The 26,507-nt window shown below is 51.6% G+C and overlaps 2 protein-coding genes across 13 annotated transcripts in view; one reads left to right on the plus strand and one right to left on the minus strand.

Moving 5' to 3' along the window:
* The window catches only part of WRNIP1 (WRN helicase interacting protein 1), a 101,582-nt gene extending 86,278 nt beyond the window's left edge, over positions 1 to 15,304 (minus strand). For 2 of the 10 annotated variants that reach the window (XR_010835204.1, XM_067006845.1), the window contains exons 1-4: positions 14,439 to 15,304; positions 12,377 to 12,568; positions 11,691 to 11,932; positions 5,729 to 5,958 (exon numbers count right to left, since the gene is read on the minus strand). Coding sequence is in view for 8 of the 10 variants with exons in the window: in XM_067006845.1 (XP_066862946.1) it covers positions 5,729 to 5,958; positions 11,691 to 11,932; positions 12,377 to 12,568; positions 14,439 to 15,176 (1,402 nt within the window). In the remaining 2 variants the exon portion in view is untranslated. Of the gene's footprint in view, positions 1 to 662; positions 1,399 to 1,936; positions 2,017 to 2,320; positions 2,481 to 2,742; positions 2,853 to 3,102; positions 3,259 to 5,728; positions 5,959 to 11,690; positions 11,933 to 12,376; positions 12,569 to 14,438 lie in introns of those variants that run through there. The other 8 variants (XM_067006848.1, XM_067006851.1, XR_009337678.2 and 5 more) reach the window with 7 other exon arrangements.
* A 350-nt stretch (positions 15,305 to 15,654) lies between these two features.
* Positions 15,655 to 26,507, plus strand: part of MYLK4 (myosin light chain kinase family member 4) — a 91,507-nt gene continuing 80,654 nt past the window's right edge. The window contains exons 1-2 of one of the 3 annotated variants that reach the window (XM_067006856.1): positions 15,655 to 15,719; positions 18,455 to 18,681. The gene's annotated coding sequence lies outside the window, so the exon portion shown is untranslated. Of the gene's footprint in view, positions 16,444 to 17,825; positions 18,682 to 26,507 lie in introns of those variants that run through there. The other 2 variants (XM_067006855.1, XM_059076623.2) reach the window with 2 other exon arrangements.

The following is a 26,507-nucleotide window of genomic DNA, read 5'->3' on the forward strand; positions in this document are numbered from 1 at the left end:
CAGGAAACGAAGCTGTGTTGTGATGTGTGTGATGTGATGTGATGTGTGCGATGTGTGATCTGTGATGTGTGTGTGTGTGATCTGCGTGTTGTGTGATCTGCGTGTGATGTGTCATCTGTGTGTGATCTGTGTGCGATCTGTGGTGTGTGTGTGATGTGCGTGTGATGTGTGTGATCTGCATGTGATGTGTGATCTGTGCGTGTGGTGTGATGTGATGTGTGTGTGATGTGCGTGTGATGTGTGATCTGTGATGTGTGTGACTGTGCGTGTGATGTGCGATCTGTGTGTGTGGTGTGTGGTGTGATGTGTGTGATGCGATGTGTGTGATGTGTGATCTGTGCGTGTGATGTGTGTGTGTGCGTGCAGGGGCATATTTAGCTTTAGCAAACAGAGGCAAAACCGGATCTGTCATTTAGAAACATGGGGCTTCAAGAGTCTGGCGAAGTGGGGAGGCCCGGGACCGCAGGCTGCTGATTCTTTCAGAAGCCATTTACAATCCTTCAAAATGGGTTAAAAGTTAATCTTCGAAAGATACATGGACTTCCAAACTTTCCAACATCACCTATGAAAATTTTTCTTTCACAGCGTTTACCTACTAAAATGAGATGGTGACAGACATTGGTACCTTGGATCCCAGGTGGAAAACCAGGCAAGAATTGAAGTACTTTGAAATAGTTTTATTGGCTCATAAGACCTTTGCATATAAAAAAAATACCCAAAACACTATGCAGTATTAAATCACAATTACATTTTTTTACCAATTGAAACTACCCGGAATATACATTTTTTAAAGGAAAAAAAACCCTACAGAACTGACTTCTGAAATGACATTGTGACTTAAATACTATGACAAAATAGATAACCCCTCATGACGTTAACTCATTGCACAAAGCCGCCAGACCGTTTCGCGAGCATGACGTCGCACCGAGTGCAAACGAACCCAGTTTCGAGGCCGCGCGTTCGGCTGAAGGAATCGCGTTCGGCTGAAGGAATCGTGTCCCCGCCGGGACCGCTCACACCTCTGGCACGAAAGGTCAGAAAGGTCAGCCTGCTGTAGCTCCCGCCAGGCCACCCACCCGGCGATCCGGGCCGGGCCCCGCCCCCGGCCCCGCCTCCGAGTCAGCACCGCCGCTGCTGCTTAAAGAAATCCACGCCCCTCAGTTCCTCGGGCAGGTAGTCCTGGCCCACGGGCTCGCTGTACACGGGGTTGTACTTATAGCCCTGGCCATAGCCTAGATCCTTCATGAGCCTGGTGGGCGCGTTGCGCAGGTGCAGGGGGACGGGGGGCAGGGGCCCCTGGTGGCTCCGCAGGCAGGCCTTGACGTTGCTGTAGGCGCTGTACACCTCGATAGACTTCGGGGCTCGGGCCAAATAGACGACGCACTGGGCCAGGAGCACCTGGGCGAGAGGGCACGACTGTCACGGAGGCGCCGCCTCTGGTTAGTTCTGAGAAGAGCCCCCCCCGCCCCCATCCCCACCCCCAGGCTTTTACTGCCCCGCTTTGCCCACAGTCTGGATCACCTAGGACAGAAAGAAGACATTCCTGCTTGAGGCGAGAGGCTGAACCAGACCACCCGTTTTCTTTTCTTTTCTTTTTTTTTTTTCAAACTGAAAGAACGTTTTACTACAAAATTTTTCTTGAAACCCGAATATATAAAGCTAAGCAGGAGCTGCTCTGTTTGTGGGTAAACTTGCAGAGACATCCTGTTCAGCTCCTTTGACATGGCACCTCCTTGGCACTCAGGACTCCCCCAGTTTGAACACATGACCCTGCCGACACCCGAGGTCCCTTCTCTGGAGTCTTAAGCTTCTAAGATGCGAGTGAGAAAGCCACGCAGCTTCTTCAGTGGCCCAGGTACCCATAGTGAGGGACCACCAAGGGACACAGCGTGAGAGCAAGGGACCGACCTGCAAAGGACAGAGCGGGTTCCCTTACCTCGCACTCGGGCATGCCTATAAAGTGACAGCCTTGGTAGGCAGCGACTGCTTGTGTTAATGCAGACGGGTCGGCCAGACCTGCCACACACAGACAGAGGCACGTGTAAGTCATAACGCACAACCCCATCCTGACCCATCACCGCCTGCAGACTTGGACCAAAAAATCCACTCAGCAAAATCTGATCTCATTAGCTTACTGGGGGTATTTACTGAGTGGTTACCCTGCAGTGTCAAGAACTGTCTCCTCACGGATAAAGACTCTACATCTAGTAGGAAAAACAGGAGACTACGTACAACCCACAAAGGAGCAGAGGCCATGAAGACAGTCACAAGGATGGACACATTAAAAGCAGAACGTTTACTAACACCAAAGAAAGGTAAAGCTTTCCAGTCGTTTTCTTTAAATAGTGTCCAGAATCTTCCATCTCTTTCTCAGGAGCTGTCAGATGGAACCAGAACACCTGACTGCAAAGCAAATTTAAAATGTTCCTTTTATTTCAACACAGGCACCTCAGAGATATTGTGGGTTTGGTTGCAGACCACTGCAAAAAAGTGAACACCTCCATAAAAGCAAGTCGTATGAAATTTTTGGTTTCCCAGTGCATATAAAGGTTACGTTTACACTCTAGCGTCACCAACAGCATTATGTCTAAAAATACTTCATTGCTAAAAACATGCTAACCATCATCTGAGCCTTCAGTGAGCCAATCTTTCTGTAGCAGTGGCATCAAAGATGACTCATCACAGATCTCCATGACAAAAATATAACGGAGACGAAGAAGTGTGAAATGTCACGAGAATTACCGAAGTGTGAGAGAGACAGCACGGGAGCAGCTGCTGTGGGAAAAAGGGTGCTGCCAGACCCACTTGACGCTGGGTTGCCACGAACCTTCACTTCGTAAAAAACGCACTATCTGTGACACGCAGCAAAGTGCAGATGGAATGAGGGGGAATGTCCTCCTGCGCGGTCCCCACCGCAGAGGAAGCAGAAAGCGGAGACTTTGGGAGACAAACACCCCGAGCGCCCCTCCCCCCCCCCGCCCCCAGGAATAAGCGGCTGTGTTCACACCGAGTCCCCTCCTCCTCACCTGCCCCACATGGAGCCAAGAGACCCCCAGGCCGACAGGCAGCAGCAGCCCTGGGCCCCGGGCCCCCGTCACTCACCCACGTCCTCGCTGGCAAACCTCACGAGCCGCCGGGCCACGTACAGCGGGTCCTCGCCCCCCTCCAGCATGCGCCCCAGCCAGTAGAGGGAGGCGCTCGGGTCCGAGCCCCGCATGGACTTGTGCAGCGCGGAGATGCAGTTGTAATGCTCCTCTCCTGGACACCAAAGGGCACCGCTCAGCCTAGGCGGGACGCCGGACCCGCCGCTCACACGCCACCCGAGCCACGCGCTGCCGTCACCCGGCTGGCTTCAGGGAAGCCTGAACTATCAGCGAGGGGCCCGGGAAGGCCTGAGGAGAGCGAGGCTGGACAGCCGCCCCCGAGCTGCCCGGTGCCCGGTGTGGCACGCTGAGCCTGGACGCGGGCAGGAGGGCCAGCAGCGCAGGCTCGGCCAACCCGCGGACACGGAGGGCGCAGGAGAGCTCTCCTCCGCTCGCCCCGTCAACTGTGAGCGAGGGCCCTGAGCCGCCCCCGCTGCAGAGGCCCTCGGGTCTCACACTTTTACTAGGTCCACGACGAAGGTAACATGGTCGAGGCCACGGGCTCTGGAGCCACAGGCGGCCTGGGTTTAAATGCCAAGCGTGCCGGCCACGTGACCGCGGGCAGGTCTGACCCCGTCTGTGTCTTGGTCCCTCCCCTGTAAGATGGGTGCAAGACCAGCTAGCTCACGGGGCTGGATTAAGGACGTGCGCCAGGCACAGAGCAAGCACTGTAGGAACGTGCACGAGTTAGATGTTCTATGCTAGCTTCTATTTTTGCGTTTATCATACACCACTTTACAGCCTAGAATCCACACTATTTGTGTAGAACCTCAACCTCAATGCAGGGCAGAGAACTTGTTCTCATTTGGAAATCTCTTCACTCTGACACAGAAATAACCGAGCCAGCTACCGAATCCCACAGGTGGGTGACTATATGCTAGATGACATGAAGAGAAATCATTAAACTCCTGGGGGTGGCCGTCTTTGTCTCAGCAGAGTTACACAAAAGGCCAAGAGAGCCAGCAAGCAGGTTCCCAGGGCGAGGCCTCTCTCATCCGTAGTTACGGAACAAAACCTGTGAGAGGATGATCCTCTAGGATCTCAAGTGTATTTGTGTCTGCCGACCCACCGTGGGCGGGGACACGACAGCGGGGGTGGCACGAAGGGGAAGGCTTCTAGAACGTGTGGGTTCTCCAGGCCTGGCCCGGGCGGGCAGCACAAGCTGCAGAGAACAGGGGTCCCCGTCGTGCGTGGCTCCCCGATGGAACGTGACCCCGAGAAGCAGGAAGCCCCGGCTGGGACGTGTCTGACGGCGTGTGTGTGAGTGCGCGCGCAGGTGTGTGCTGCAGGCGTGAGGCCGGTGACCGTGGGGCAGGCTGGCCTGCAGGCGGCGCCGACATGGGGGAAGGTCCTGTCCTCGGAATCCGTCAGGCTTGGATTTGAGGATGAGTTTTAGCTCTTGCTTTGTGAACTTAGGCTTTGCCATCTGTAAAGCGGGGTAACGTTAATAGTTACCTACCGCCTAAGGTTGTTTTGAAAATTAAAAGACAAACTTGCACGTTAGCTACCGTTATGTTAGATGGCAGCTCTCTGGTTTTTAACTGACAGTCTGACGACACGTGAGAGCGGTTCCAGTGGGCCCCATGAGAATGAAGCATCACCTTAGGACAACCACAAGGGAGAAAGACCAGAGCCCCCAGAAACAACGGGAGTCCAGCACGTGGGCGTATTTCTACCTCTGGAAACTTTACACCTCGTTCTCATCTCCAATCCTTGCACTTGGCCAAAGCAAAGCAATGCTCTACACCCAGAGTGTTTTACTGTTCAGATTTTCTGAGCATTCATACAACTTCGGGGCACAGAGTGCTGGGGGCTGAGATGCCTGGGCTGCATCGGGGCGCAGACAGGGGCGGCCATGACAGGCCTCCAGCATGTCCTTAGTGCCCCAGTCGGCTGAGGCGCTTCCCAGAGGTCCCACGGCCGGCTCGGTGCCCTCCTCAGGAGGCCATGCCCGGAACCAGTCATGCCCGCCCTGGCCAGCGGAAGGAGCTTCCATCACCAAGAAGCATCTGGAAACACTGAAGACACGGCACGCAGAGTGACAGCGCGGGCCACCAGCTTCCTTTCAAAGGCGCAGAAATCTACTCCAGCTCCTGCCGTGTGACTGCCGAGAATCACACAGACCCAAGTCTACCCTACAGCCTCACCTGCAGTAGACTCTCTTCAGCACCCGCGTCTTTCATAAAAAGACACAAACGTGCTGTGCTTACATTTAATATTGCCAGGTCAGGAATTTAATAAGAGCTGGTATCATATTTGGTACCTGTAAATACGGTTCTATGAAAACAGATAAATACACACTTTTTAAAAAGCTATTATGAAACAAAAGCACCAAATTCTATGTAAACTTAATTTTTCGCCGAGACTCTAACTCTCACTGAGCTAACTCTAACTAAACTGAGCTACTGAGATCAGAGGCGGCGCACCCAACTTCCCGCAATTGCACACCCGCTCTCATCAGGGCCGTCGTGCTCTGCACGCGAGGAACCGGGAGGCAGGTCTGTGACACGGGGCTCTGGGCGGGAGGCGCCTCTATGACTGACACGGAGCTGCCCGGGGGCCGCGCGGCTCGGGCGGTCACTCACCTGCTCGGTCGTACAGGATGTGAGAGCGCTGGAGGCCCTCCTTCACGTCGCTCTCGGTGACCAGCACGCGGCTGGGAGGGTAGCTCTGCCCGCTCTTCTTCCCGAACGCCTTCCTGGCGCTCAGCCTGGCCAGCACTGCCAGCTGCAGCCCGTTCAGTCCGGTCCGTGCGTCCCCGTCGCTCAGGCGGGCCAGCATGTCCACTGCCTTGTCCTCTATGAACACGGAGGGCCTGCAACAGCACCGGGAGCGCGTCACACTCAGGGGACACGCTCACCCCGCAGCACTCTGTGACCTTTTGTCCCCTCAAGGCCACTAACGCGCCACCCGAGGTTCAAGCCTCTGCCCTGGATCCCAAACCACTGTGTTAAAGCGGGTCCACAGTGTCCCGCGGGTCGGCATCATCAGGACTGAGCACTGCCTCGCCCTGGAGTCGCGAGGTGATTTCACTGGACGCTCTGCCCTCTGCATCTGCGGGTTCCGCATACACGGATTCAACCAGCCTCGGATGGAAAACGTCAGGGGGAAAGATTCCAGATAGTTCCAAAAGACACAGCTTGAATCTGCTGCACACAACTATTTACAAAGCACTCACGACATATTTACAACAGTCTACGTGTCATTTACATTGTGTTAAGTATTCTAAGTGCTCTCGAGATGATCTAAGCATACGGATGTGCTCAGGTCCTATGCGAACACTACGCCATTTTGTGGAAGGGACCTGAGCGCCCGCCACCCTCGGATTTCGGTTATCTGTTGGGGCAGGGGCCCTGGAACCACCGCCCCGCAGATACTGAGCGACAACTACACAGGCATACACACGTTCCTTATTTTACAAACAACCCGCCAGGTCCCCAGCCCCTCTGGGCACAGCAGGACCCAGAAGCAGGGCTCTGGGATTCAGGCCTGGGCCGTGCCGCCACGGGAGCGCGAAGCACACGCGGAGCTGCGGAAAGGAGGTCTGACGACGGCCCCTTCGAGTCTAGCTGAGCTACTTTTCCTATTCCCAGTCTCGTCACACAAGATACGCGACACGTCTAGTTCCACAGAGGGGTCTTACTCTTCCCGGCTAGGGGCCAGCTGCGCAAGTGCAAAGCAAAAAATAACTGTTCAAAGTTACGGCTCGCCCGTGTCATCGGCAACCTTCATCAGCAGCTTGGAAATCAGCTCCTAGGCAGCCACTGGGCTGGGCGGAGGCGGCCACGAAAGGGGCCCGGCTTGTCTCCGGAGGTCCATGCAGAGCTCCTGACCGCACCCCCCCCCCTCGTTTTGGTGAACAGCCTGACGGCCCCAACCTGCACCCACGCCCTGACGGTCCCGAACCAGTGCTCTCACTCGTCTCCCTGCCCCCTCACCACAGCCAAGCCCTCCGGGGGCCGCCCACCACCCCAGAGATGGGCGGCGCTCTGAGTGACTCTCCCGGGACGGGCCCAGGGCTGTGGGAACGGCCTGCAGGCCCGGCCTCCTCCCCTCCTGATCACACACTCACCGCACACACCGAGGCCACCTCACTGGCTCTTTGTAAAGCTGACGGCCCGTTTCTGAAGCAGAGTTTTGATGATTTGGAAAAAAACCTAGACAACCCACACTAAAGAGAAAACGGGCCCACATCAGAGGGGGTGTGGCAGCCCAGGTATGCCTAAGAGGGAGGGCGGTCGGGGCTCCGTGACGGCACATCATCTGTGTGTGTGTGTGTGTGTATACGTGTGTGTGTGTGTATACGTGTGTGCGTATACGCGTGTGCATTTTTGGCAGGCGGGGGTGGTGGTGGTGGTGGCAGGGAGACCCAACGGCCTGAACATCTCATCTCAGAACTAACAACAGCAACGCTTTCCATCTCCTTGGAAGACTTCCTAGCAACAAAGAGCCCGCAGGGCCACCTGCAGGAGGAAAGGGATCAAGCCGGAGCCCTGAGTAAGCGCCACCCAGAGCTGGGCCATTTGGTCGTGACACGCCGTCTCTCCGTCTCCCCGCCACTGCCGGGGCCGCAAGGATGGGAATTACGTTTCATTCTTTATGCCCAGTGCCTGGGGGACAGCAGGCACTCCACATCTGCACAACGAATGGACCAACTTCAATTTTCCCACAATCTCAGAGTGAAACGTGTATTTTCAAACACAGTGACATATGAAAAGTACAAAAAAACCAAAAACATAAAAACCCCTTATCCACACCACCTAGAGAACAACAGCTACCAGGTCATTTGCTGAATGTCCTCTATGGGCCATCCCCCCACGTCACTATCAACCTCACCGAACCTGGGTGGCGTAACCTGGGGTTCCGGACATACTGGGGGGCAGGCAGAACCTTCTGAACATCTTGTGAATTTCTATCCTATAAATATCCATCTAGTTTTTAAAACAAAATTGGGGTCATACCATATAGCGTTTGCAATCTTACTAACAAAAAATACTATTCTGAAACACAAGCAAGCTACTCAGAACTCTAGTATGACTTTTTTACCAAATGGGATTATAAAAAATGTAAACACTAGCAACAAAGGGGTGAAGTCACCTGTTGCTCTGCCACCTTCAGGTCAGGGCTCTGGCGCACGCACCTCCCTCCTGTGTGACTGTCCACCGGATGCACCGAGAGGCGCGAAGTGCTTTGGGGCAGAGGACAGACAGATGGGTGCTCTCACACCCCAGCCCTCCCGCGGCTCCCGCGTGTCCACGCCTCCTCGTGGGCCTCGCTAATTACGAGAGAAGCCGACGAGAGGACTGTGACTAGCCTTTAAAAATGGGGATGAGTTTTACGTGGGTGGAAAAGGAAATCCTTCCTTCGCTGTTTAGACTCTCAATCAAAATCCACACCGTTCCACTGTCATCCTGTCCATCAGGTCTGGAGTCGGGGGACGGGAGGGCACCCACCCCGGCCCCCAGGGCTCCACACCCCCTCTTCCATGTGAGCCACACTCCGGTTTCAGCCCCGTCCAAAATGAGTCTTTTTAAACACAAACGACTCTGTCAGCACGTGGGCTCCACTAACCAAGGTGCCACTCGGGACGGTCACGCGCTAAGTCTCTCATGGGAACTGGCTGCCAAGAATGCTGCACAGGACAGCCAGAGGTCCCTGCCACCGCCAGCCCAGCCCAACCCCCGCTGACTCCAGCCAGCTTCTGAAAAGGAATAAATGCGCCAGAACACCATGAGATCTCAGCAGAGGGAACCGAGCAGGGTCACGCGAGAACAGAGGCAGGGATGTGTGCATGGCCCTTGGCAAAACCCTCAAAAAACAACCACTACTGCACAGATCACGTGGGCAGTGCTCGGGCTCCAGGGAGTTTTAGGCTATCGTAAGACAGAAGCGGACACTTTCACAATGTTTTTCATTTGGAAGTAACTTTCCAAAGTCATAAAAATGAGGTGCAATCTACCTTGGGGATTGAGTGCCTGGAGTTGCACAGCATCCCACAGAGAAATAAGCAGTAGACTGTCAATTATATCGTTAAAATGTGACTTAAAAAACTGTTCCAGGGCTTCCCTGGCGGCGCAGTGGTTGAGAGTCCGCCTGCCGATGCAGGGGACGCGGGTTCGTGCCCCGGTCCGGGAGGATCCCACATGCCGCGGAGCAACTAAGCCCGTGTGCCGTGGCCGCTGAGCCTGCGCGTCCGGAGCCTGTGCTCCGCAGCGGGAGAAGCCGCAGCAATGAGAGGCCCGCGTACCACAAAAACAAAAAGAACAAACAAAAAAAAACGTTCCATAATAAGGGAAAAAATGGTTTAAGTGCACTGGGAAAGATCACATTCCAAAGTAATGAGGCCCAGAGAAGAAGGAAGTGACAGCCTCGTTCTCTAGCTGGAGAGCAGCATGTGGTCTGAGCCAGAACCTGGATGCGTGCGGCAAGGCCAGCTCCCTCCTTCCCCCTTCCCTCCCAAGGCCTGCATCTTTCTGCACCTTGTTTTCCTGCGATCTGGAGGATTCTACGGCTGGATGTCTAAGCTGCAGGAGGAGTGAAGTTAAGTGAAAATGCGCCTGTTATTTCATGCAGAACAGAAGCACGTATGTGGCTCAGTGAACCGCTCCCTGAATGACAAAACAACGCTCTGTGACTCTCTCTAAGGAAAAGGAACACTCCGCGGTCAGGGTAACAAGAGCGACGTACGTCTGTCACGTTACACAGAGAACTTTCCTAAAATCCAGGTGTGTGGATCTCAGCTCAGATTTACTGACTCCACAGCCTCCAGGGCCCGACCCTGGGCACATGCCTTTTCAAACTGTATCCCTGGTAAGCGTGACACGCAGATCTGGTCAAAAGACACAACCACTAAATTACGGATGGGAGCCTTTGGTTCCTAATCCTTTACAGATTAATACAGTCTGCCTGGCCATGACGCAGCACAGACAAAGGTTAGAATGTTAATACTCACCAGTAGCACTTTCACTCAGTACCAGGGAGGCATTAAGTAACCCCCTGAACTTCAGGCTCCTTTTCTCAACTGGGTTAGAAGCACGCTTTCAAAATCCAGCTCCATCATTCAAGCTGTGTGATCTGGGGCACGTGACCCAGCCTCTTTGAGCCTCAGCCTCCTGAGCAAATGACCTATGACGTCTCCCAACTTAACCTCTTGTCAGAGCTGCTAACACACAGACCCACGAATGAGGCCTGACCATCGCCACGCTGCCTGCTGCTCTGGCCCACGTTTCACTTAAACTACGGTTCGGCAGGGATGGGGGCGGGGAGAACCTGACAGTCATCCCATGAAATACTGACGCGAATAAAATAAATAACTTACCCTAGATAAATGAGAACGTGGGATAGAAAGTTGTAGACATATAACGACAACCAGTACATGCACGAAAAACACAGAATTATTTCCCCCTCTCGATTTCCCTTTATCACTCGGTTCTGTGAGTCTGCAGTGGACGTGCTGCTTGGAGGAAAGCTGGACTGGACACACGAGGCGGGCAGCAGCCCTGCAGACCCCGGCGCACGCCTCGCACGCAGAGGCCCCTCCTGGAGCTTGCACCGCGGGTGGCGATCCCGCCTCAGCTCTGCCCTAAAGCCACGCGACCTGGTGCCGATGGGGTCCTCGGCCGCGTCCAGGGCTCTCACGAGGCACCACATAGCTCCTCCTGCATCCAACACAGGAGCGAGTGGTGGAAGCCGCACACACGGGGAGGGGCGGCTGAAACCTTAGCCCTGAGCCTAAAATCTGGGCTTGTGCTTTAATCCTCACAGAAGAGTGGCTCCAGAGCAGTGGGGGTGAGGGTGGAGGCACGAGCCTCCCAGCAGATGGGCCTCACCCCCCAGCATTATGGCTGCCGACGCGGGACCCCGGCGCAGCTGAGGAATACGCCCTAATACAAAAAAGGGAAAACCTCTGACCCAAGTAACCCAGCCAATCATCCAAGATACATCCCCCATGCATCACGCAGCTCTCATGACACAGCAGGAGACCACCAAGAGCAAAGGGATGGCCTTTAATGCATCCTCTTCAGTTAAAGTTTCTTTACTTTCACGGAACCGAGTTGGACCTCTAGAGTGCTCAAAAATCTTCCTAAAAAGACTCAAGGAGTTTTACGGTAACGTTCATATTAACTCTTGGTGGCTAAAAAGAAAAAAAACTGCAGGAACAGAAAATTGGAACTGAGCACAAACTTCAAAAGATTCGTGAGGTAAGTCTATCCTGTGAGGAAAATAATCAGTAAGGCTTCTCATGGTCAGTCTTCCAAGCCTTAAAAAAAAGTGTGCTAGGAAGCCCCCAATCTGTCAGCACGAAAGCAAACACCCAAGAACTAGAGAAAGCGGCCAAGCAGTTAAAGCTGGAATAACTACAGATGAGCCCACGATGGGCTCTAACTGGCCTGTGCAAAGCCAGGAACTGTGCGCGGAGACGGAGCCACGCCTGTCCGCCTGTCTGCAGCCCAGCGCCTCCCTCCTCCACTCCCGCCTGTCCTCGGGGGACGCTGCTCCACGCCGGCCTGCTGCCCCGGGGCCGGAGCCGGAGCCGGAGCCACTTACTCAGAGCCGCTGCTGCTGCCGTGGCCCAGAGGGTCGGCAGGGCAGCTGGAGTCCAGGACGTGGATCCCCAGGGAGTTGATCGCCCGCATCAAGACGGCCACCACGGCCTCCACCGGAAGCTTCTCGAGAACGATAACTCGGCAGCGGCTCAGAAGGGCGGCGTTGATCTGGAAGGAGGGGTTCTCCGTGGTCGCCCCAATCAGCGTGATGGTTCCACACTCCACGTGAGGAAGGAACGTGTCCTGATCGTGGAGAAAAACAAAAGAAACGGACCCCGGTCGACAACCTGCAGGATCCTGGGTAAATCGGCTGTTCCTTCCTTGTCCTAATTCTGGGTTCAGGATTAGGTGAGGGACTTAAGACTGCTCATTGTGAGTCCTGATGTTTAAACATTTATGAAAATTGGAAGCTTGACCCAAAGTGGTTTTTCTGATATGTATAGCTCAGAGATACAACACCAACAGTTTCATTCATTAGATAGAGGAAGCATTTTCTGGTCACCAAAAAAAACGCTAAAAAAAGTACGGACACGGAGGCATAAAGGAGAGGGGCTGAGGGTCTAGGCTTCTGCAGACGGAGAGTTATCACCACCCCCAGCCCCGAGCATTTATGCAGGGACCTCACGGGCTTTGCACTCACGTCAGCATTCACAAGGACCAAAAGAAAGCAGAAAGAAGTGAACATACCTGCTGGCACTTATTGAACCGATGAATCTCGTCAATAAAAAGGATGGTCTTCCTCTTGAAAAAGCGCTTCTCGTTCTGAGCTTGTTTGATGACGTCGCGCACGTCGGTTGTCTTGGCGCTGGTCGCCGACAACGTCACGAACCTCACGCTGTGTTTCTTGCTGTTGTTAGCTATGATGTGGGCCAGCGTGGTCTGTGACAGAGGGCAGAGCGTGGAAGCTGATGAGATGGAGGGACGCGCACCCAGGCTGTCAGAGCAGCCACGGCAGCGTTTACCCACAGCCTGAACGCGGAGGCGCGCTCGGCAGCAGATACGATCGGAAACGGCGCAGCACGCTTCCAAACGTGGAAAAGAATGTTACAAAGAAAACAGGAAAGCTGCTGAAAGTTTGGCCGATCCCGATCTCTCCTTTGTGTCTAACCCCATCTGATGCCTTCCTGGGGACGCTGAGATCTCTGGAATCCCCGGAAAGAGCGGCCACCTTGAGGGAGCAAAGCCTGGCGACCGCCGTGACCTCTCCCAGCCAAGGAAACAGCACCACCGGCGGGTGAGGCGCAGACCCACGGGGCTGGCTGGGCCACATCCAGAAGCTCTGCAGGGCAGCTCGGAAAAGGAGAGCCAGCCCTTGAACTGAGAGATCAACGACGACCCCCGGCGCTCAGGGCGACCCCCGCCCCGCGGGACTGTCCACTGGGGACAGAGATGGAACAGCGGCACTGCGACCCCGTCAGCGCTTCCCGGGAAGCGACGGAGAGATGCAGGGAAAGCGGTGTTCAGCGCGTGGCGTTGAATGCGTGCCTGATGAACACACACGCGCTCTTATTCACTTTACTGTTACTGTCAGCAGTGAAGTCAGCAGTTCAGGATGGAGGTAAAGAAAAACGGAATACTGTGTCACGAGAGAGGCAAACCTGCTCCTGAATGAGTGGGAGGGGGCGTTCTGTGTTCCGAGGGTCACACAGCACCGTCACGCACTGCGGCTGCCCCTCAGCAAGCCCAGCCTACAGGCCACACCGGCTTCGCTTGTGACCGGTGACCTACCACTACTCTGCGCAGCTCGGCCCACTGGCTCTCTTGCCAGGCATCTGCTGTGAGCGCCCCTCCACAGGGGCGTTTTTCTTGCCATCTGCCTCTACGTCCTCCACCTGATTAGCTGTTCTGACCGTCTTAAGAGCTCTAGGGAATCACTAAGAACGCTACCGCGTGGTGCCATACTTCCTGGGTCATCTCCGATTGTTCCTGGCTTCAGAAAAGCTCCAGTGCAAACAAGGCGCCACACCATGAGCAGGACGCACTCTAGGAACTGGGATAAACGGAGATGCGATTAAGCTGCGGGAGACGAAGCCAGAAAGAAAAACCGGAGAGAAATCGTAAAAGCCCTCGTGCACCGAGGAGTCTGAGCCCGCTCACAGCTCCGAGCCCCTTCGCACCTCGTCCTGGGCTTTGCTTTTCGCTCACTGGTACTCCTCCTTCTCCTCCCTTTCCCGGAAGATAGGAAAACACGCATTTCAGCACCTCCTCGCTTTCTCTTTTCTCCGTCCTAGCTCCTGTCTCCTCAGGGCTCCTTCCCAGCCTCCCCAGCTCTCTTCCAGTGACGTGTTCTCTAGATCCCAACATCCTAAGTGCCCTCCTCTGGGCTTGTGCCAGCCCCTAAGAAAGCACGGGCCACCAAGATGCACTGATATTGCTTCTTTAAAGGACAAGCCATCCTAAGGACGGTTATGGAAACGGTGGATGAAGGCGGCTCGCAGAGAGAAGGAATTCTCCTGTCAGTCCTGTTAAGCGAGCAGTCTCAAGTTTTAACGAAGACCCGTCTGCTGAAAACACCAACGGCTACAAGGAGCCGGCAGCAGCACAACAGAAATTCTACAATTCCCGACTGCTGGCTGCACACCTGGCTCCACCCGCCCCCGGAACAGGATGGGCCACGGCTCTGGGCGGCCCGCCGCGGGGGTTCCCCGATTCCCGCGCACCCCCCGCATTCAGACACTTTCACTCTGTTAACGCCCGGAAGACGCGCCTGCGGCCCGTGGGGCGCTGCGGGGCGGGCGGACGCGCTCACCTTGCCGCAGCCCGGCGGCCCCCACAGGATAAGCGAGGGCACCTCGTTGGCCTCGAGCAGCGAGCGCAGCAGCGTCTCGGGCCCCACGGCGCGGCCCTGCCCCACGAAGTCCTGCAGCGCGTCGGGCCGCATCGTGTCGGCCAGCGGCTTCCCCTCCAGTAGCTGCCGCACCTCCTCGGCCGCGGGGGCCCGGGCGTGCGGGCGGCCCCCCGGGGCCTCGAAGGCGGCGGCGGCGTCCGCGTCCCAGCGGCCCGCGTCGTCCTCGCCGTCCGCGTCGCCCGCCGCCTCCTCCTCCTCCGGCGCCTCCGCCTCGTCCCAGCTCCGCGGGGACGCGCTGCCCGCCGCCGCCGCCGGCCGCTGCCCCGCGCCCTTCCCGCCGGGGCTGCCGGGCCGCGCCACCGGGAAGTCGGGGATGAGCCGCGCGCCGCTGGGCGTGGGCGGCGCGTCGTAGCTCTCTCGGCTCTCGGTCTCGCCGCCGTCGTCCGGCTCCTCGGCCTCGCCCTCGCTGCTCTCGGCCGCCGTCGGCGTGGCCGGCTGCTTGAGCGCGGAGCTCTCGGACGGCCGGCGCCGCTTGGCGCGGGGCGGCGCGGGCTCCGCGTGGCCCGCCGGGTGCAGCAGCAAGCAGCGGTCTAGGTGCGAGTTGATATGCGCGGCGGGCATGGTCTGCTGGCACACGGGGCACTGCACCCGGTGCAGCTGCGCCAGGAACGGGTCGTCCTCGGGCCCGCTCACCTCCATGGCGGCCGCCGCGCTAGGCCCCGCGCCGCGCGACCCTCGCTCGGGGAGGTGGCAGGACGCGAGCGGGCCGGCGGAGGGCGCCGCTCATGCCTCACGTCCGGGCTGCCCGCGTCGGCCCGCCCTCGGCCGGCGGCCCCGGCGCCTCGCGGGGCGCGCCGGGAAGCGGAGTCCGCCGCCCCTCGCCCGGCAGCCGCTGGCAACGGTCCGGGCGGCCTGACGGGAAACGTAGGCCACGGCCGCTCTCAACGGTTCGCGCGGCCTGTCGGGAAGTGTAGTCCGTGGACGTTCTCCCGGCTGCAGTGCGTTCCCTTCCGGCCGGCCTCGCGAGAGGCCAGCGGGTTGCGCGTGCGCAGGCCTATCCTCCGTGGACGGGGCGCTGGCGGAGCCGTGGAAACGCGCCGCGGCAGCGCGAGGGGAGTGGCTTTCCGCGCGTGGCGGAGGGCAAGGGGCGGAGGGCAGGGGGCGAAGGGCAGGGGGCGGAGAAATGGGAGCGACGCCGGACGCGCCGACAGGGAGCTGGGTGGGACGCAGCAAAAGGAGCACGTAGGTCCTCCCGGGTGGGAGTGTTCGCCTGGGCGGCGGCTGCGGGCAGAAACACGGAAAGAGAATCGGCCGCCCCAGATTGTTGGCCTTTTACCCCAAACGCGCGCTCGCACACGTCGTGTCTTACGGTCGTTTTGTAGTTAAACGTCAGAAATGCGCGGGCATCTCGAGGCGGCTTCAGGCTCCGCCGCGCACGCCGCCCCCGGGCCGAGCGACATCGGGTTGAGACCCGCGAGGGGCTGGCCTGGGGCGACGGGATGACCGTCTCTGGCACGCGTTCCTGCTTTTCTCTAAACTTCTCCTTCAGAAATGTGACACAAACCTGCATTTTTGGTATTTAGAAGAAGAAAATAGAAGGGGAATGAAAACAGAAGTGAGACAATTTTAGAAAAGAAGAGACTTTCCTAGAAGTTGACAAAACTGGGATGTTTATTTAATCTGCACAAGAACATCTCCTTGGAACTTACCCAAATGCAAACCCCTAAGGGTTAAATGAGCCTCTTCATATGAGATGATTTTACAAAAAGGAATGCCTCACAAAGAACTAGAATTAGGTAAAAGATGGTGTAAAAGGAAAGGGCAAAGGAAGTTTTTTTTTCAGTTGATACTGGTTGTGAAGCATGTGTCCCAACCTGCTGGCAAGTGTTGAGAGGACTGAAATCTGACTTTCTGATAGTTTTTCCAACTACGTATGTTAGGCTCAAAAGTAGCATTAGTAGAAAAGGTAAGTAAGAATGAGTTATGGGTTTCCCTGGTGGCGCAGTGGTTGGGAGTCCGCCTGCCGATGCAGGGGACACGAGTTCGTGCCCCGGTCGGGGAAGGTCCCACGTGCCGCGGAACGGCTGGGCCCGTGAGCCGTGGCCGCTGAGCCTGCGCGTCCGGAGCCTGTGCTCCGCAACGGGAGAGGCCACAGCAGTGAGAGGCCCGCGTGCTGCAAGAAAAAAAAAAAAAGAGTTAAGGAGTCTTTTATTGTTTGGCCATCATACAATTTGAAGTGTTAGGGTCATGAGCTTTTATATAGCCTTTACTTCTCGCCCAGAGCATCCAGCCCCGAACTTCACAAAAGCAAGTACTTTGAGAAGAGGTTTGCGGGCGGGGAAAGAAATCTTCTCTCCTTGTCTTAGGTTTATTAGCTTGGGCCCTGTGAATTTAACCGACGAGAGACAGATTAAAAAGAAAAACAGACTGTTAACATTTGCAGCGCCCCTACACGCGGAGTACCTGGTGATGGGCGGGCTTACGTCGCAGTTTATCAAAAGAACAAATCATTTGTAGAGAAGCGACAAGACAAAGGAAAAGGACCTTGAGTTTCTAGGGCGGCAAATTGGGGGAAGGCAAATACATGGGAAACTGATGGGAGACAAGAACTAGTTAGTAAAGCTGGTTATAAACATTGCTCCAGTGCCACCTCTGGGCTGATGAGGGTCTAGAGTTTTCTCCTGTGGTTAACTTTTGCCCTTCCTGGTAGATGGGGGGGGGGGGGCACACCTTTGCAAATTTATGTCCTGCTCTTAGGAAGTAGGGAGAGAGCAGAGAGCTTTTCTTGTATCAGCTTAATTGCCTGCAGCTCAATATAGTCCTTACGCCAAAGTGGCACGGTTTGGTGCAGCGCATCCCGCCCGTCAGGTTCCAGGGCTGACCTCACAATGAGTTGTGAAGGAGAGTTTTACTAAATACGGAACTATAACACACCACGTTCGTTTTAAACACGTCTAGAAATAGATGGACATGTGGTCTCCTCTAACACAAGCAAAATATTCTAAAATAATGACAACAAACTGGGCAACAACTCTGAAGCTTCCTGAGTCCTCTAATAAATGTAAAGCTTAAAACTTATTTTTTTTAGAAATAATATATGCTTATTATGGAAAATCTGCTCAGAGATTCTCATTGTTAATATTTCAGCACCCTATTTCAGTCTTTTAAAATGCATTTCAAAAAGAAAAATATATCCCAAGACTACACTGTGTATTTACACATAAATGTAATTCTATATCTGTCTTTATTGTTACCTAATATATATTTTCAAAAGTTTTTACTGTAATGGGAAAATATTCATTGCATAATATGGAGTGAAAGTTAGAAGATACAAAGCTATATAGTATAATCCCATTTTATTTTTATACAAGTGTTCTGCTCGTATATATAATATGTAAAAGAAAAAATAAGAGAAAGGAAACATATGAAGAAAAGACAAAACTCTCCATATACGTATACGTACCTTACTCCCATGGCCTCATACATGAATAAAACCGCACCATTTGGATGGACTGTGAAGCGAAAGAGCACTGGACTTGCCCTAGAATCTGGGCTTGAGTTGGACGTGGTGTGACCTTGGGCGAGCTCCTTCCCCTCCCAGACTCAGCTTGCAAACCTAAGAGGGGGACAGTAATACCTCCCTCTCAATCTGTTGTGAGAATTAAGTGATCTTGTGAATGTAACGGTGTTTAGTACCGTGCCAAGCACAGAGTAAGCCCTCCGTTACCCTGTTTTCCTGAACCCCAGCTCATTCTGCCTGAAGTTCAAAGTTTTCTCCGCTAGATGGTGATGGTAGAAAAATAAAATGAGTAAAGCATACCAGCCTCTAAGCAGATTTAAACTTTCTTTTTAAGTCATCATGAATACAAATAAGTGTAAACTCTGTTATCAGGTTGCAGTAAATGAGCTCGATGTAAAGCAGTAAAGCCTCGGCTTAGATGTCCTCCGTTAAACCCTCCCTGCTTTCTCGTCTTCAGCCGGACTTGGCGTTCACTCTGAGCGGTGTACCCATCTCTGTCCTCCGCCCCAGACTCACGACGGGGATGACGGATTCCGTGTGTGGCTCAGCTCTCAGATCGGCCGTCTAGTCGGTGGCCACAAGCAAAGTCGCAGCCTGGTGCCGGTCCCGAGCGCTGCCGTGTAATAAGCCTCCTAGTATTACCGAACCGCAGGCGGCGTCTTGCCCCTCGTAATCATACCCGAGGTATGTTGGACATTTTGAGCTCAGTTAATCCCGCCGTGATGCACTCCCTGCCATCTTTAGTCACCAAACTGAAAGTCGGCCCCACGGCCGGCCGTCTGTTCCCCTTCCTGCTTCGGGAGTCCCCTTGCCTAACCCAACCTCGTACGGCTTTCTTTTCCTGACCTTCCCTTGTGTCCCCTGGAGTCTATGCCACGTTTCTTATTAACTTTAGTGAGTTGTATACATTTTCTGGCTACTGTCATAAGACCGCCGGATTGTTCTATTTTATTACCGGTCTTAGTGGTATAAAAGAAGCGCTCTGACTTTTATAATTTAGTTCATATTTGGCTTTTTTGGGGGAAACTCTTTTATTAGTTTTAAGTAATTTTCAACGGATACTTGTAGTACAAAAAGAAGACGTCTGAACATTGTCATCAAATCTGGGCACTGAGCTTCAAAAATCCTTGGAATTTCCTGAGTGACAGGAGAGCCAATGAGGCGACTCCTGGTGGGTCCCCGGGGGGCTTCAGGATGGGAACGGCTCACCAGAAACACCAGCCACACAATTAGAGGTTGGAACTTCAGGCCGGCCATCCCTGGGGAGGAGAGGGATGTAGGAGATTGCCTTCAGGCACATGGCCGGTGATTTGATCGGTCGTGCCTACACAGTAGAACCCCAGTGAAACCTCCGGACACCAACTCTGGTGGAGCTTCCTGCTTGGTGAATAGAGCAGTGGTTGTGGGATGAGGCCTGTCGCCTGCACCATGCAGAGGGCGTGGAAGCTGCGTCCGGTACCCTCCAGACCTCGTGTTATGTGCATCCTTTGTTAAAAAACTGAAAATTTTTTCAGTGAGTTCTGTGATTTGTTCCAGGGTTATCAGACCTGAGGGAGGGGGTTGTGGGAGCCCCATGTTTGTAGCCGGTTGGTAGGAGTGCTGGTCCCTGAGCCTTGAGGCTGGAGTCTGAAAGGGGTCATTACTGTGAGGACTCCACCCTGATCCATGGGTGCTGATACTCACTCTGGTGGGTGGGCGTCAGAGCAGAATCGAGTTGCGGGACACCCAGTTGGTGTCGGAGAGTTGGTATCAGAACAATACTTTGCCTCTTTCCAACACATTCATCTATTATTTTGTTTTCTTTCTGAATTTCATTGGCCAGTACTAGTTATTATTACATCGTTGGAGAAAGCAGTTCTCTGTACCTTATAAAGTGAACAGTGAAGTGACAGAGCCAAAATTCTACTCCAATCCCTGATTTTAAAACAAGTTCCAGGAAAATAGAGAAAGATACCTCCTTAACATGATGGGTTTTGTTTTGTTTTTCCTCAAACTGGCAGCCACCATTATGTTTAATGATGAAAACACTAAAGATATTCATCATTACTTCTCACCCTGGAGAGCTTTCCAGTCCTTTGCTGCATCTAGGTTACTACTTACTCTTCAGTCTAGAGAAGTCCTGTTAATTGTCCCTGACCCTCCAGGCTGGTTTGGTCCCTTTGCTTGTTTGCCACCTTGTCTGTCCCTTACGACAGATGCCTCAGAGGATTATAACGGCCCATTTGCATGTCTGTTTCCACTCCTGCCCAGCTTCCATTATAGGACAGGGCAGGCCCCATGCCTGACACGTAGGGAGCTAGGGAGCCCTGGGATGTGCTTGAATGGGACCGGTGAGTGAAAGCCGTCAGGCAGGCGTCAAGTGCAGGCTTGGCCCTTCCCCTGAGGCTCACAGCAGGAGCATATTCTGCTTCTTCCAGAAAGACCGCCCGAATGGGGCTTTTAGTCTCGGAAAGATTAGCTGAAGACTTTCTGCCGACATGGAGATGTTTAGAGAACACCTCCACAAAGAGAAAGGGCACTTTTGGGGAGGTGAGACTAAGCTGGTCTCCTAGGTACAGAGGAGAATTGCCACTGGGAGGAAAGACTGGGTTGCTTTGGGGAGAGATGGGCTTTTCACAGAAGGAGGAAGAGAAAGTGAAGGGTGAGCCGTGACATCCGTTTCCTCCTTATCCATCAAACTGAATTTGAATCCCTATGGGGAGAGGGCTGAGACCAGAAGAAGAGCTGATGTTCTGGGCAGGAATCTAGATCTGGAGGACCCGGCAGCGCTGCGCTGGACGGGAGGCGACATCCCCTAGCTCTACCCTCCCCCGCTCGGCCCCGTCAGCAGTGCCGGCGCGCAGGCTTCTTCCAGGAGGGTCTTGACCATGGTCTCCACTGGCAGGGCAGGAGGACCCTGCAGACACGCGAGGACTGCAGCCCACAGAACAGCTTGCATAGGGATAGGGAAGCTTGCATATTGGATAGGGAGGGTGGGAGGGAGGGAGACGCAAGAGGGAGGAGATATGGGGATATGTGTATACATATAGCTGGTTCACTTTGTTATACAGCAGAAACTAAAACACCATTGTAAAGCAATTATACTCCAATAAAGATGTTAAAAAAAAAAAAGACATATGTGGGAAAATGAAAACACAAGCCATAGCCTAAGAGAAAATATTTGTAATACAGATATCTGCACAGGACTTATTTCCAGTGTATATAAAGAATTATTGCAGCTCAATAAGAAGACAAAACACTTCCATTTTTAATCTTTTTTTTTTTTTAACATCTCTATTGGAGTATAATTGCTTTACAATGGTGTGTCGGTTTCTGCTTTGTAACAAAGTGAATCAGTTGTACATATACATGTGTTCCCATATCCCCTCCCTCTTGTGTCTTCCTCCCTCCCACCCTCCCTATCCCACCCCTCTAGGTGGTCACAAAGCACGGAGCTGATCTCCCTGTGCTATACGGCTGCTTCCCACTAGCTATCTATTTTACATTTGGTAGTGTATATATGTCCCTGCCACTCACTTCGTCCCAGCTTACCCTTCCCCCTCCCAACACCTCCATCTTTAAATGGGCAAAAGGTATAAAAGAATACTTCACAAAAGAAGATACATGGATAGAAAAACACATGAAACAGGCACAGTGAAATGCACACTAAAACCACAGTGAAATGCCACTACACTCCCTCTGGAATGACTGAAAATAAAAAGACTGACAACATTACATGTTGGCAAAGACAAGGCACAGTTGGAACTCAAAGCATTGCTTATGAGAACATAAAATGGTAAAATCATTTTGGAAAATCATTTGGCAGTTTTCTTAAAAAGGGAAACACCCCCTTGCCATGTCATCCAGTAATTCCTTTCCCAGAGAATTTACCCAGGAGAGATGAAAACATGTTCAAGGTGTGTCCACAAAACGGGTTGTATACAAATGGTTAGCGCAGCCTTATTCATAATAACCCCAGACTGGAAACACTGCAAATGCCCATCAGCAGCGGAATGGAAAAACAAAGTTTGGTTTACTCATACAATGGAATTCTACTTGGTAAAAAAATAAACTGCCAACACACAGAGCAATGATAAATCTTAGAAACATTGTGCTGAATAAAAGAAGTCAGACACAAAACAGTATATGTATTGTATGATTCCAATTATGTGAAATTGTAGACCAGGCAAAGCTAATCTGTAGTGTAGAAATTATATCGGTGGGTGATGGGATGGGGATTATTGGTGGCCAGGGCATGAGGGGTTTTTTGGCTAGTGATAGAAATATGATATATATTAATTGAGGAGATGGTTACACCATTATATGCATTTATCAAAACTCATCAAACTGTACCTTTAAAATAGGTACAGTTAGTTTATGTAAGTTATATCTCAATAAGATTGATTTTAAAAACCACAGCAATATCCTATTTCCTGCCCATAAGAATGACCAAAATTCACATGACTGTCAATACCAAATGTTAAGGAAGATGCAGAGTAGCTGGAACGCTCACACGTTGCCGGGGTGTTGCTGGGGCAAAGCCTAAAATGGGCTCTTTGAAAAACTTGTTGATTTCTTATACAATTAAATATACACCTGCCCTATGCCCCGTCAACTGTACTCTTAGGTATTTACCCCAAAGAGATGAGAACGTATGTATAAAAAGTCTTGTAGAAGAATGTTTACAGAAGCTTTATTTGTAATAGCAAAACAAACAAACCAACACCCCCCACCCCCTGCAAACAATGTAAATCTGCAGATGATGGATAAACAGATTGTGGTCTGTGAAATGCTACACTGAATTAGAAGAGGATGAACTGGTGATACATGCAAAACCACACGTGTTTCTCATAAATATTATGTTGAGTGAATGAAACCAGACGCAAAGAGCACAGATGGTGAGTCCATTGGAAGGAAGTTCAAGAACAGGCACGTCTAAGGAAACTGGAGTGTTAGAAATCGGTGTTGCTGAGACAAGGGCATCGACTGAAAGGGGGCATGACGGAAATGTTCTGTATCCTGGTTGGGATGTTGGTTAATTAGGAACACACATTTCTCGAAACCCATCGAACTGTAGATCCAAGCTCTGTGCATTTCACTGTTAGCAAATTTCACCTCAATTAAAAAAAAATTAATTCAAGGGGTTTCCATTTCCAATAATGGCAGCTAGGAACTTCAGATCAACACACGTAACTGCCGGAAACAAGTAAAAATGCTGAATCACATGGTTTAGAAATCTTCTTAAAAGTATCAAAGACCTGATAAAATAGGAACGACCTGGAAAAAATCCAAGGGAATCCAAATCCAAACAGACCAGAGGGACCTGAGCACAAGAGTTCCTTTTGCCCCGAGGGCTTTTGCTAATTCTGCCCACTGTGGGCCTGGCCTTGGGTGGCCTCTGCATGTGAGGGTGACGGTCATGAGCCCAGGGTCCACCTGAGCCAGGGATCGAACCTCAAGCCGGGGGGCCTAACAGACGTCCCTTCGCGAAGCTGGCACCCGGACGGCGGCACCTCCTGGCAAGGCCGCCCAGAAGTAAATCTACCCCAGCCACGACTTCCCCGAACTACCGCACTCATCTTTTTCTGACATTGTTAAGTATTCTTCTGCACACGACTTAATGGGAGCATAATGTTCTTTCTTATGGGAGAACCACAACTGTTCAATCAACTTGTACTTTGTTTTTTGTTTTGTTGTGTTTTTTGTGGTTTTTTTTTGCGGTACGCGGGCCTCTCACCGCTGTGGCCTCTCCCGTTGCGGAGCACAGGCTCCGGACGCGCAGGCCCAGCGGCCATGGCTCACGGGCCCAGCCGCTCCGCGGCACGTGGGATCCTCCCGGACCGGGGCACGAACCCGCGTCCCCCGCATCGGCAGGCGGACTCTCAACCGCTGCGCCACCAGGAAAGCCCTGTACTTACGTTTTATTTCAATGTTTTAAATGTAGTAAATAATGTCATCGTGTATTACTTCAAAGATAATATTTTACAGTTCTATTTCTTTGGGGCAAAAGTCTTAGAAATGCAAATGGGGTCAAAGAGAATGGCCAAATTGCCCTCCCTCACGATGAGGGCAGTTTACATTCCAACCAGAAGTGTAGGAGCGTGCTACCCTGTGCCCGCCCAGGCTTCATTTATGCTGAAAGTGTTTCCCATTTAAGAGCTGGGACTTACAATGCCCTTTTACCATTTTACCAGCTGCCACGGTCCTTTTGCACCAAGAAACGTCAATACTTTTGAATATGTAGGATAAAACCTAAAAACCTATTATGAACCATTACATAATAGCCAAATTTATCTTCTACCTAAAGATACAACTTTTACCTTTAATAAGAAATAACCCAAACCTGAGAGTATGCGGAGTTTTCACCCACCTCCCCTTCGGCCACTATTACCCTCTATGCTGTAGCATTTCCCCATGGAAAATTTCTCTACTGAACCTTACCCTCTTGGGAAAAGCAGGCCAACATTTGGTCAGAAGAGCATGTCTTGGGCTTTGCACTTCTGTAATTTCATGCCTTGTTCCTGTCATAAGCTTCTTCTAGCTCCTAAAATGCACTTTCAATTTAGAAGGTAGAAAAGCATTCTCAAGAATGGAAACATGAATATACCCTTCCTCAGATTCCAACTGGAAAAAAAAAATGATGATTCATGCTGTAGAATGGAATTTTAAAAATTTGAGCATGAATACTCTCAGTTTTCCCAATTGTTTAGAATAATCTCAACAGAAGCATGAAGTTTACCTTACAGCAGGCATTTTATTTTGTTCTTTCATTTTCAGGCTTAATGAATTAATGGGAGGGAGGTATATTTGTGTAATGGGGGAAGGATCAGAGAGAATCCTATGGTGCTGGGTTGGAATTAGAAAACTGTAAGAATGAGCTCAGGATTTAAAAAAATTATATTTCCAACTCTGTCCACTGAAAGGACTAGAAGCAATGACGCCCCGGTAGCAAAGAGCACTCCCGTTACCTTGGTCTTGGTTTCTAAATACCATTCTTCCCTAAAAGGAGCCAGGGCTTCTCTGAGATATGGCAGATTCTAGAAACAGGGCAGGAAAATTACATGGTGAGCTTTGAACATCTCATTATGCCAGAAAGCAAGGAAGTGCCCCCCAAACAACAGTGATATGTCGGAAGCACAGAGGTGCTCCCATTGACCAAATCTGGGACAATTTGAGCGTCAGCGTGACTGACACGGAATGGTTCCTGTTTAGAAATGATACTAAATAGGGACGGGGGTCAGGATGGGGATGGAGAACTCTTCTTAATAGAAGAGTACCAATTAATAAATGTAGAAAATCATAGAATTAGAAAATCACCACTTAACAACCACTGTGGTAGTAACTGATTCATGCAAGAATGCATACTAAAGTCATGGAGTGATAGACTGTTGTGGAACAGGGTACCCATAAAAATCTCATAAGTTACTTATTAATTACAAAAGAAATAAGGGTAACTTTACTGTGGAGAAATCGGGCAGACACCACCTGAATCAGGATACCAAATTATACGAATCATGACACAAGCTACATCACGAGACATTCCCAGAAAGACGCACCATCCCTGATGTGGTTTTCATGATCAGAGGTTTACCTGGTTCCAAATATGAAGAAACAATCAGGCAATTCAGATTGAGGGATATTTTATGAAGAAATTGGTCTGAAGTCTTCAAAAATATCAATGTCATGAAAGGTTAACCAAAAAAAAAAGACTGGGTTATTGTTCCTTGAATAGATAAAAAGAGACTAAAAAGACATCTCAACTAAATGTGCTGTGTGATTTTTGGTTGGATCCTGTCTTTGTTCTCAAGGAGACATATGCCAATGTATTCAGGGATAAAGTTTCACAAGATCTGTAACTTACTCTCAGAAAAGAGAGAGACAGCAAATATCGAAGACATAAACATTTGGTGAGTCCACGTGCAGGGTGTATCGATATTCATTGTACTGTTCATGCAAATTCTCTGCAGGTTTTAAGTTCTAAAAATATAATTCAGAGTAAAGGAAACATATCTAACAAAAATTATATAAAAGTCGTATGAGCTTTGGAAATGTAGTTACGAATAGGACTGCACCATGTACTTTGTTCCTATTGAATATCACACGTTTTCTAGGTAGTATATCAACTCAGTGACATGTATTTACATTTCACGAGGAAGTAAAAAAGGCTACAATTAGATGCACAAATTGTGTAACCATTATAGAAGTAATGAACAGAAAACACTGTTTAGTACTTCCGAGGAGACTAATTTTTAAGTGGGCCCAGCTATATTTTTATCTAATTGTTTTCAATCCTCCTATTTTATTTTTATTTTTTAGTACACAAAATTTAGCTACTTACTCACTGTCACTTGGACATTTTAAGGGTCTGGTATCCACTAGGTTGTAAACAAGTCTGAACGTTCCACAACATCACTGTCCACCTGCCTTAGACTTTCCTACCTCCAAGTAGAAAGTAAGAGATAGAAATTAGTTTTAAGTTTCTGTTCATTTTCTACTAATTACAAAATCATACACTATGTGGTATTCCTACC

Source organism: Kogia breviceps, chromosome 10 (assembly GCF_026419965.1).
Source record: "Kogia breviceps isolate mKogBre1 chromosome 10, mKogBre1 haplotype 1, whole genome shotgun sequence".
NCBI lineage: Eukaryota > Metazoa > Chordata > Mammalia > Artiodactyla > Physeteridae > Kogia > Kogia breviceps.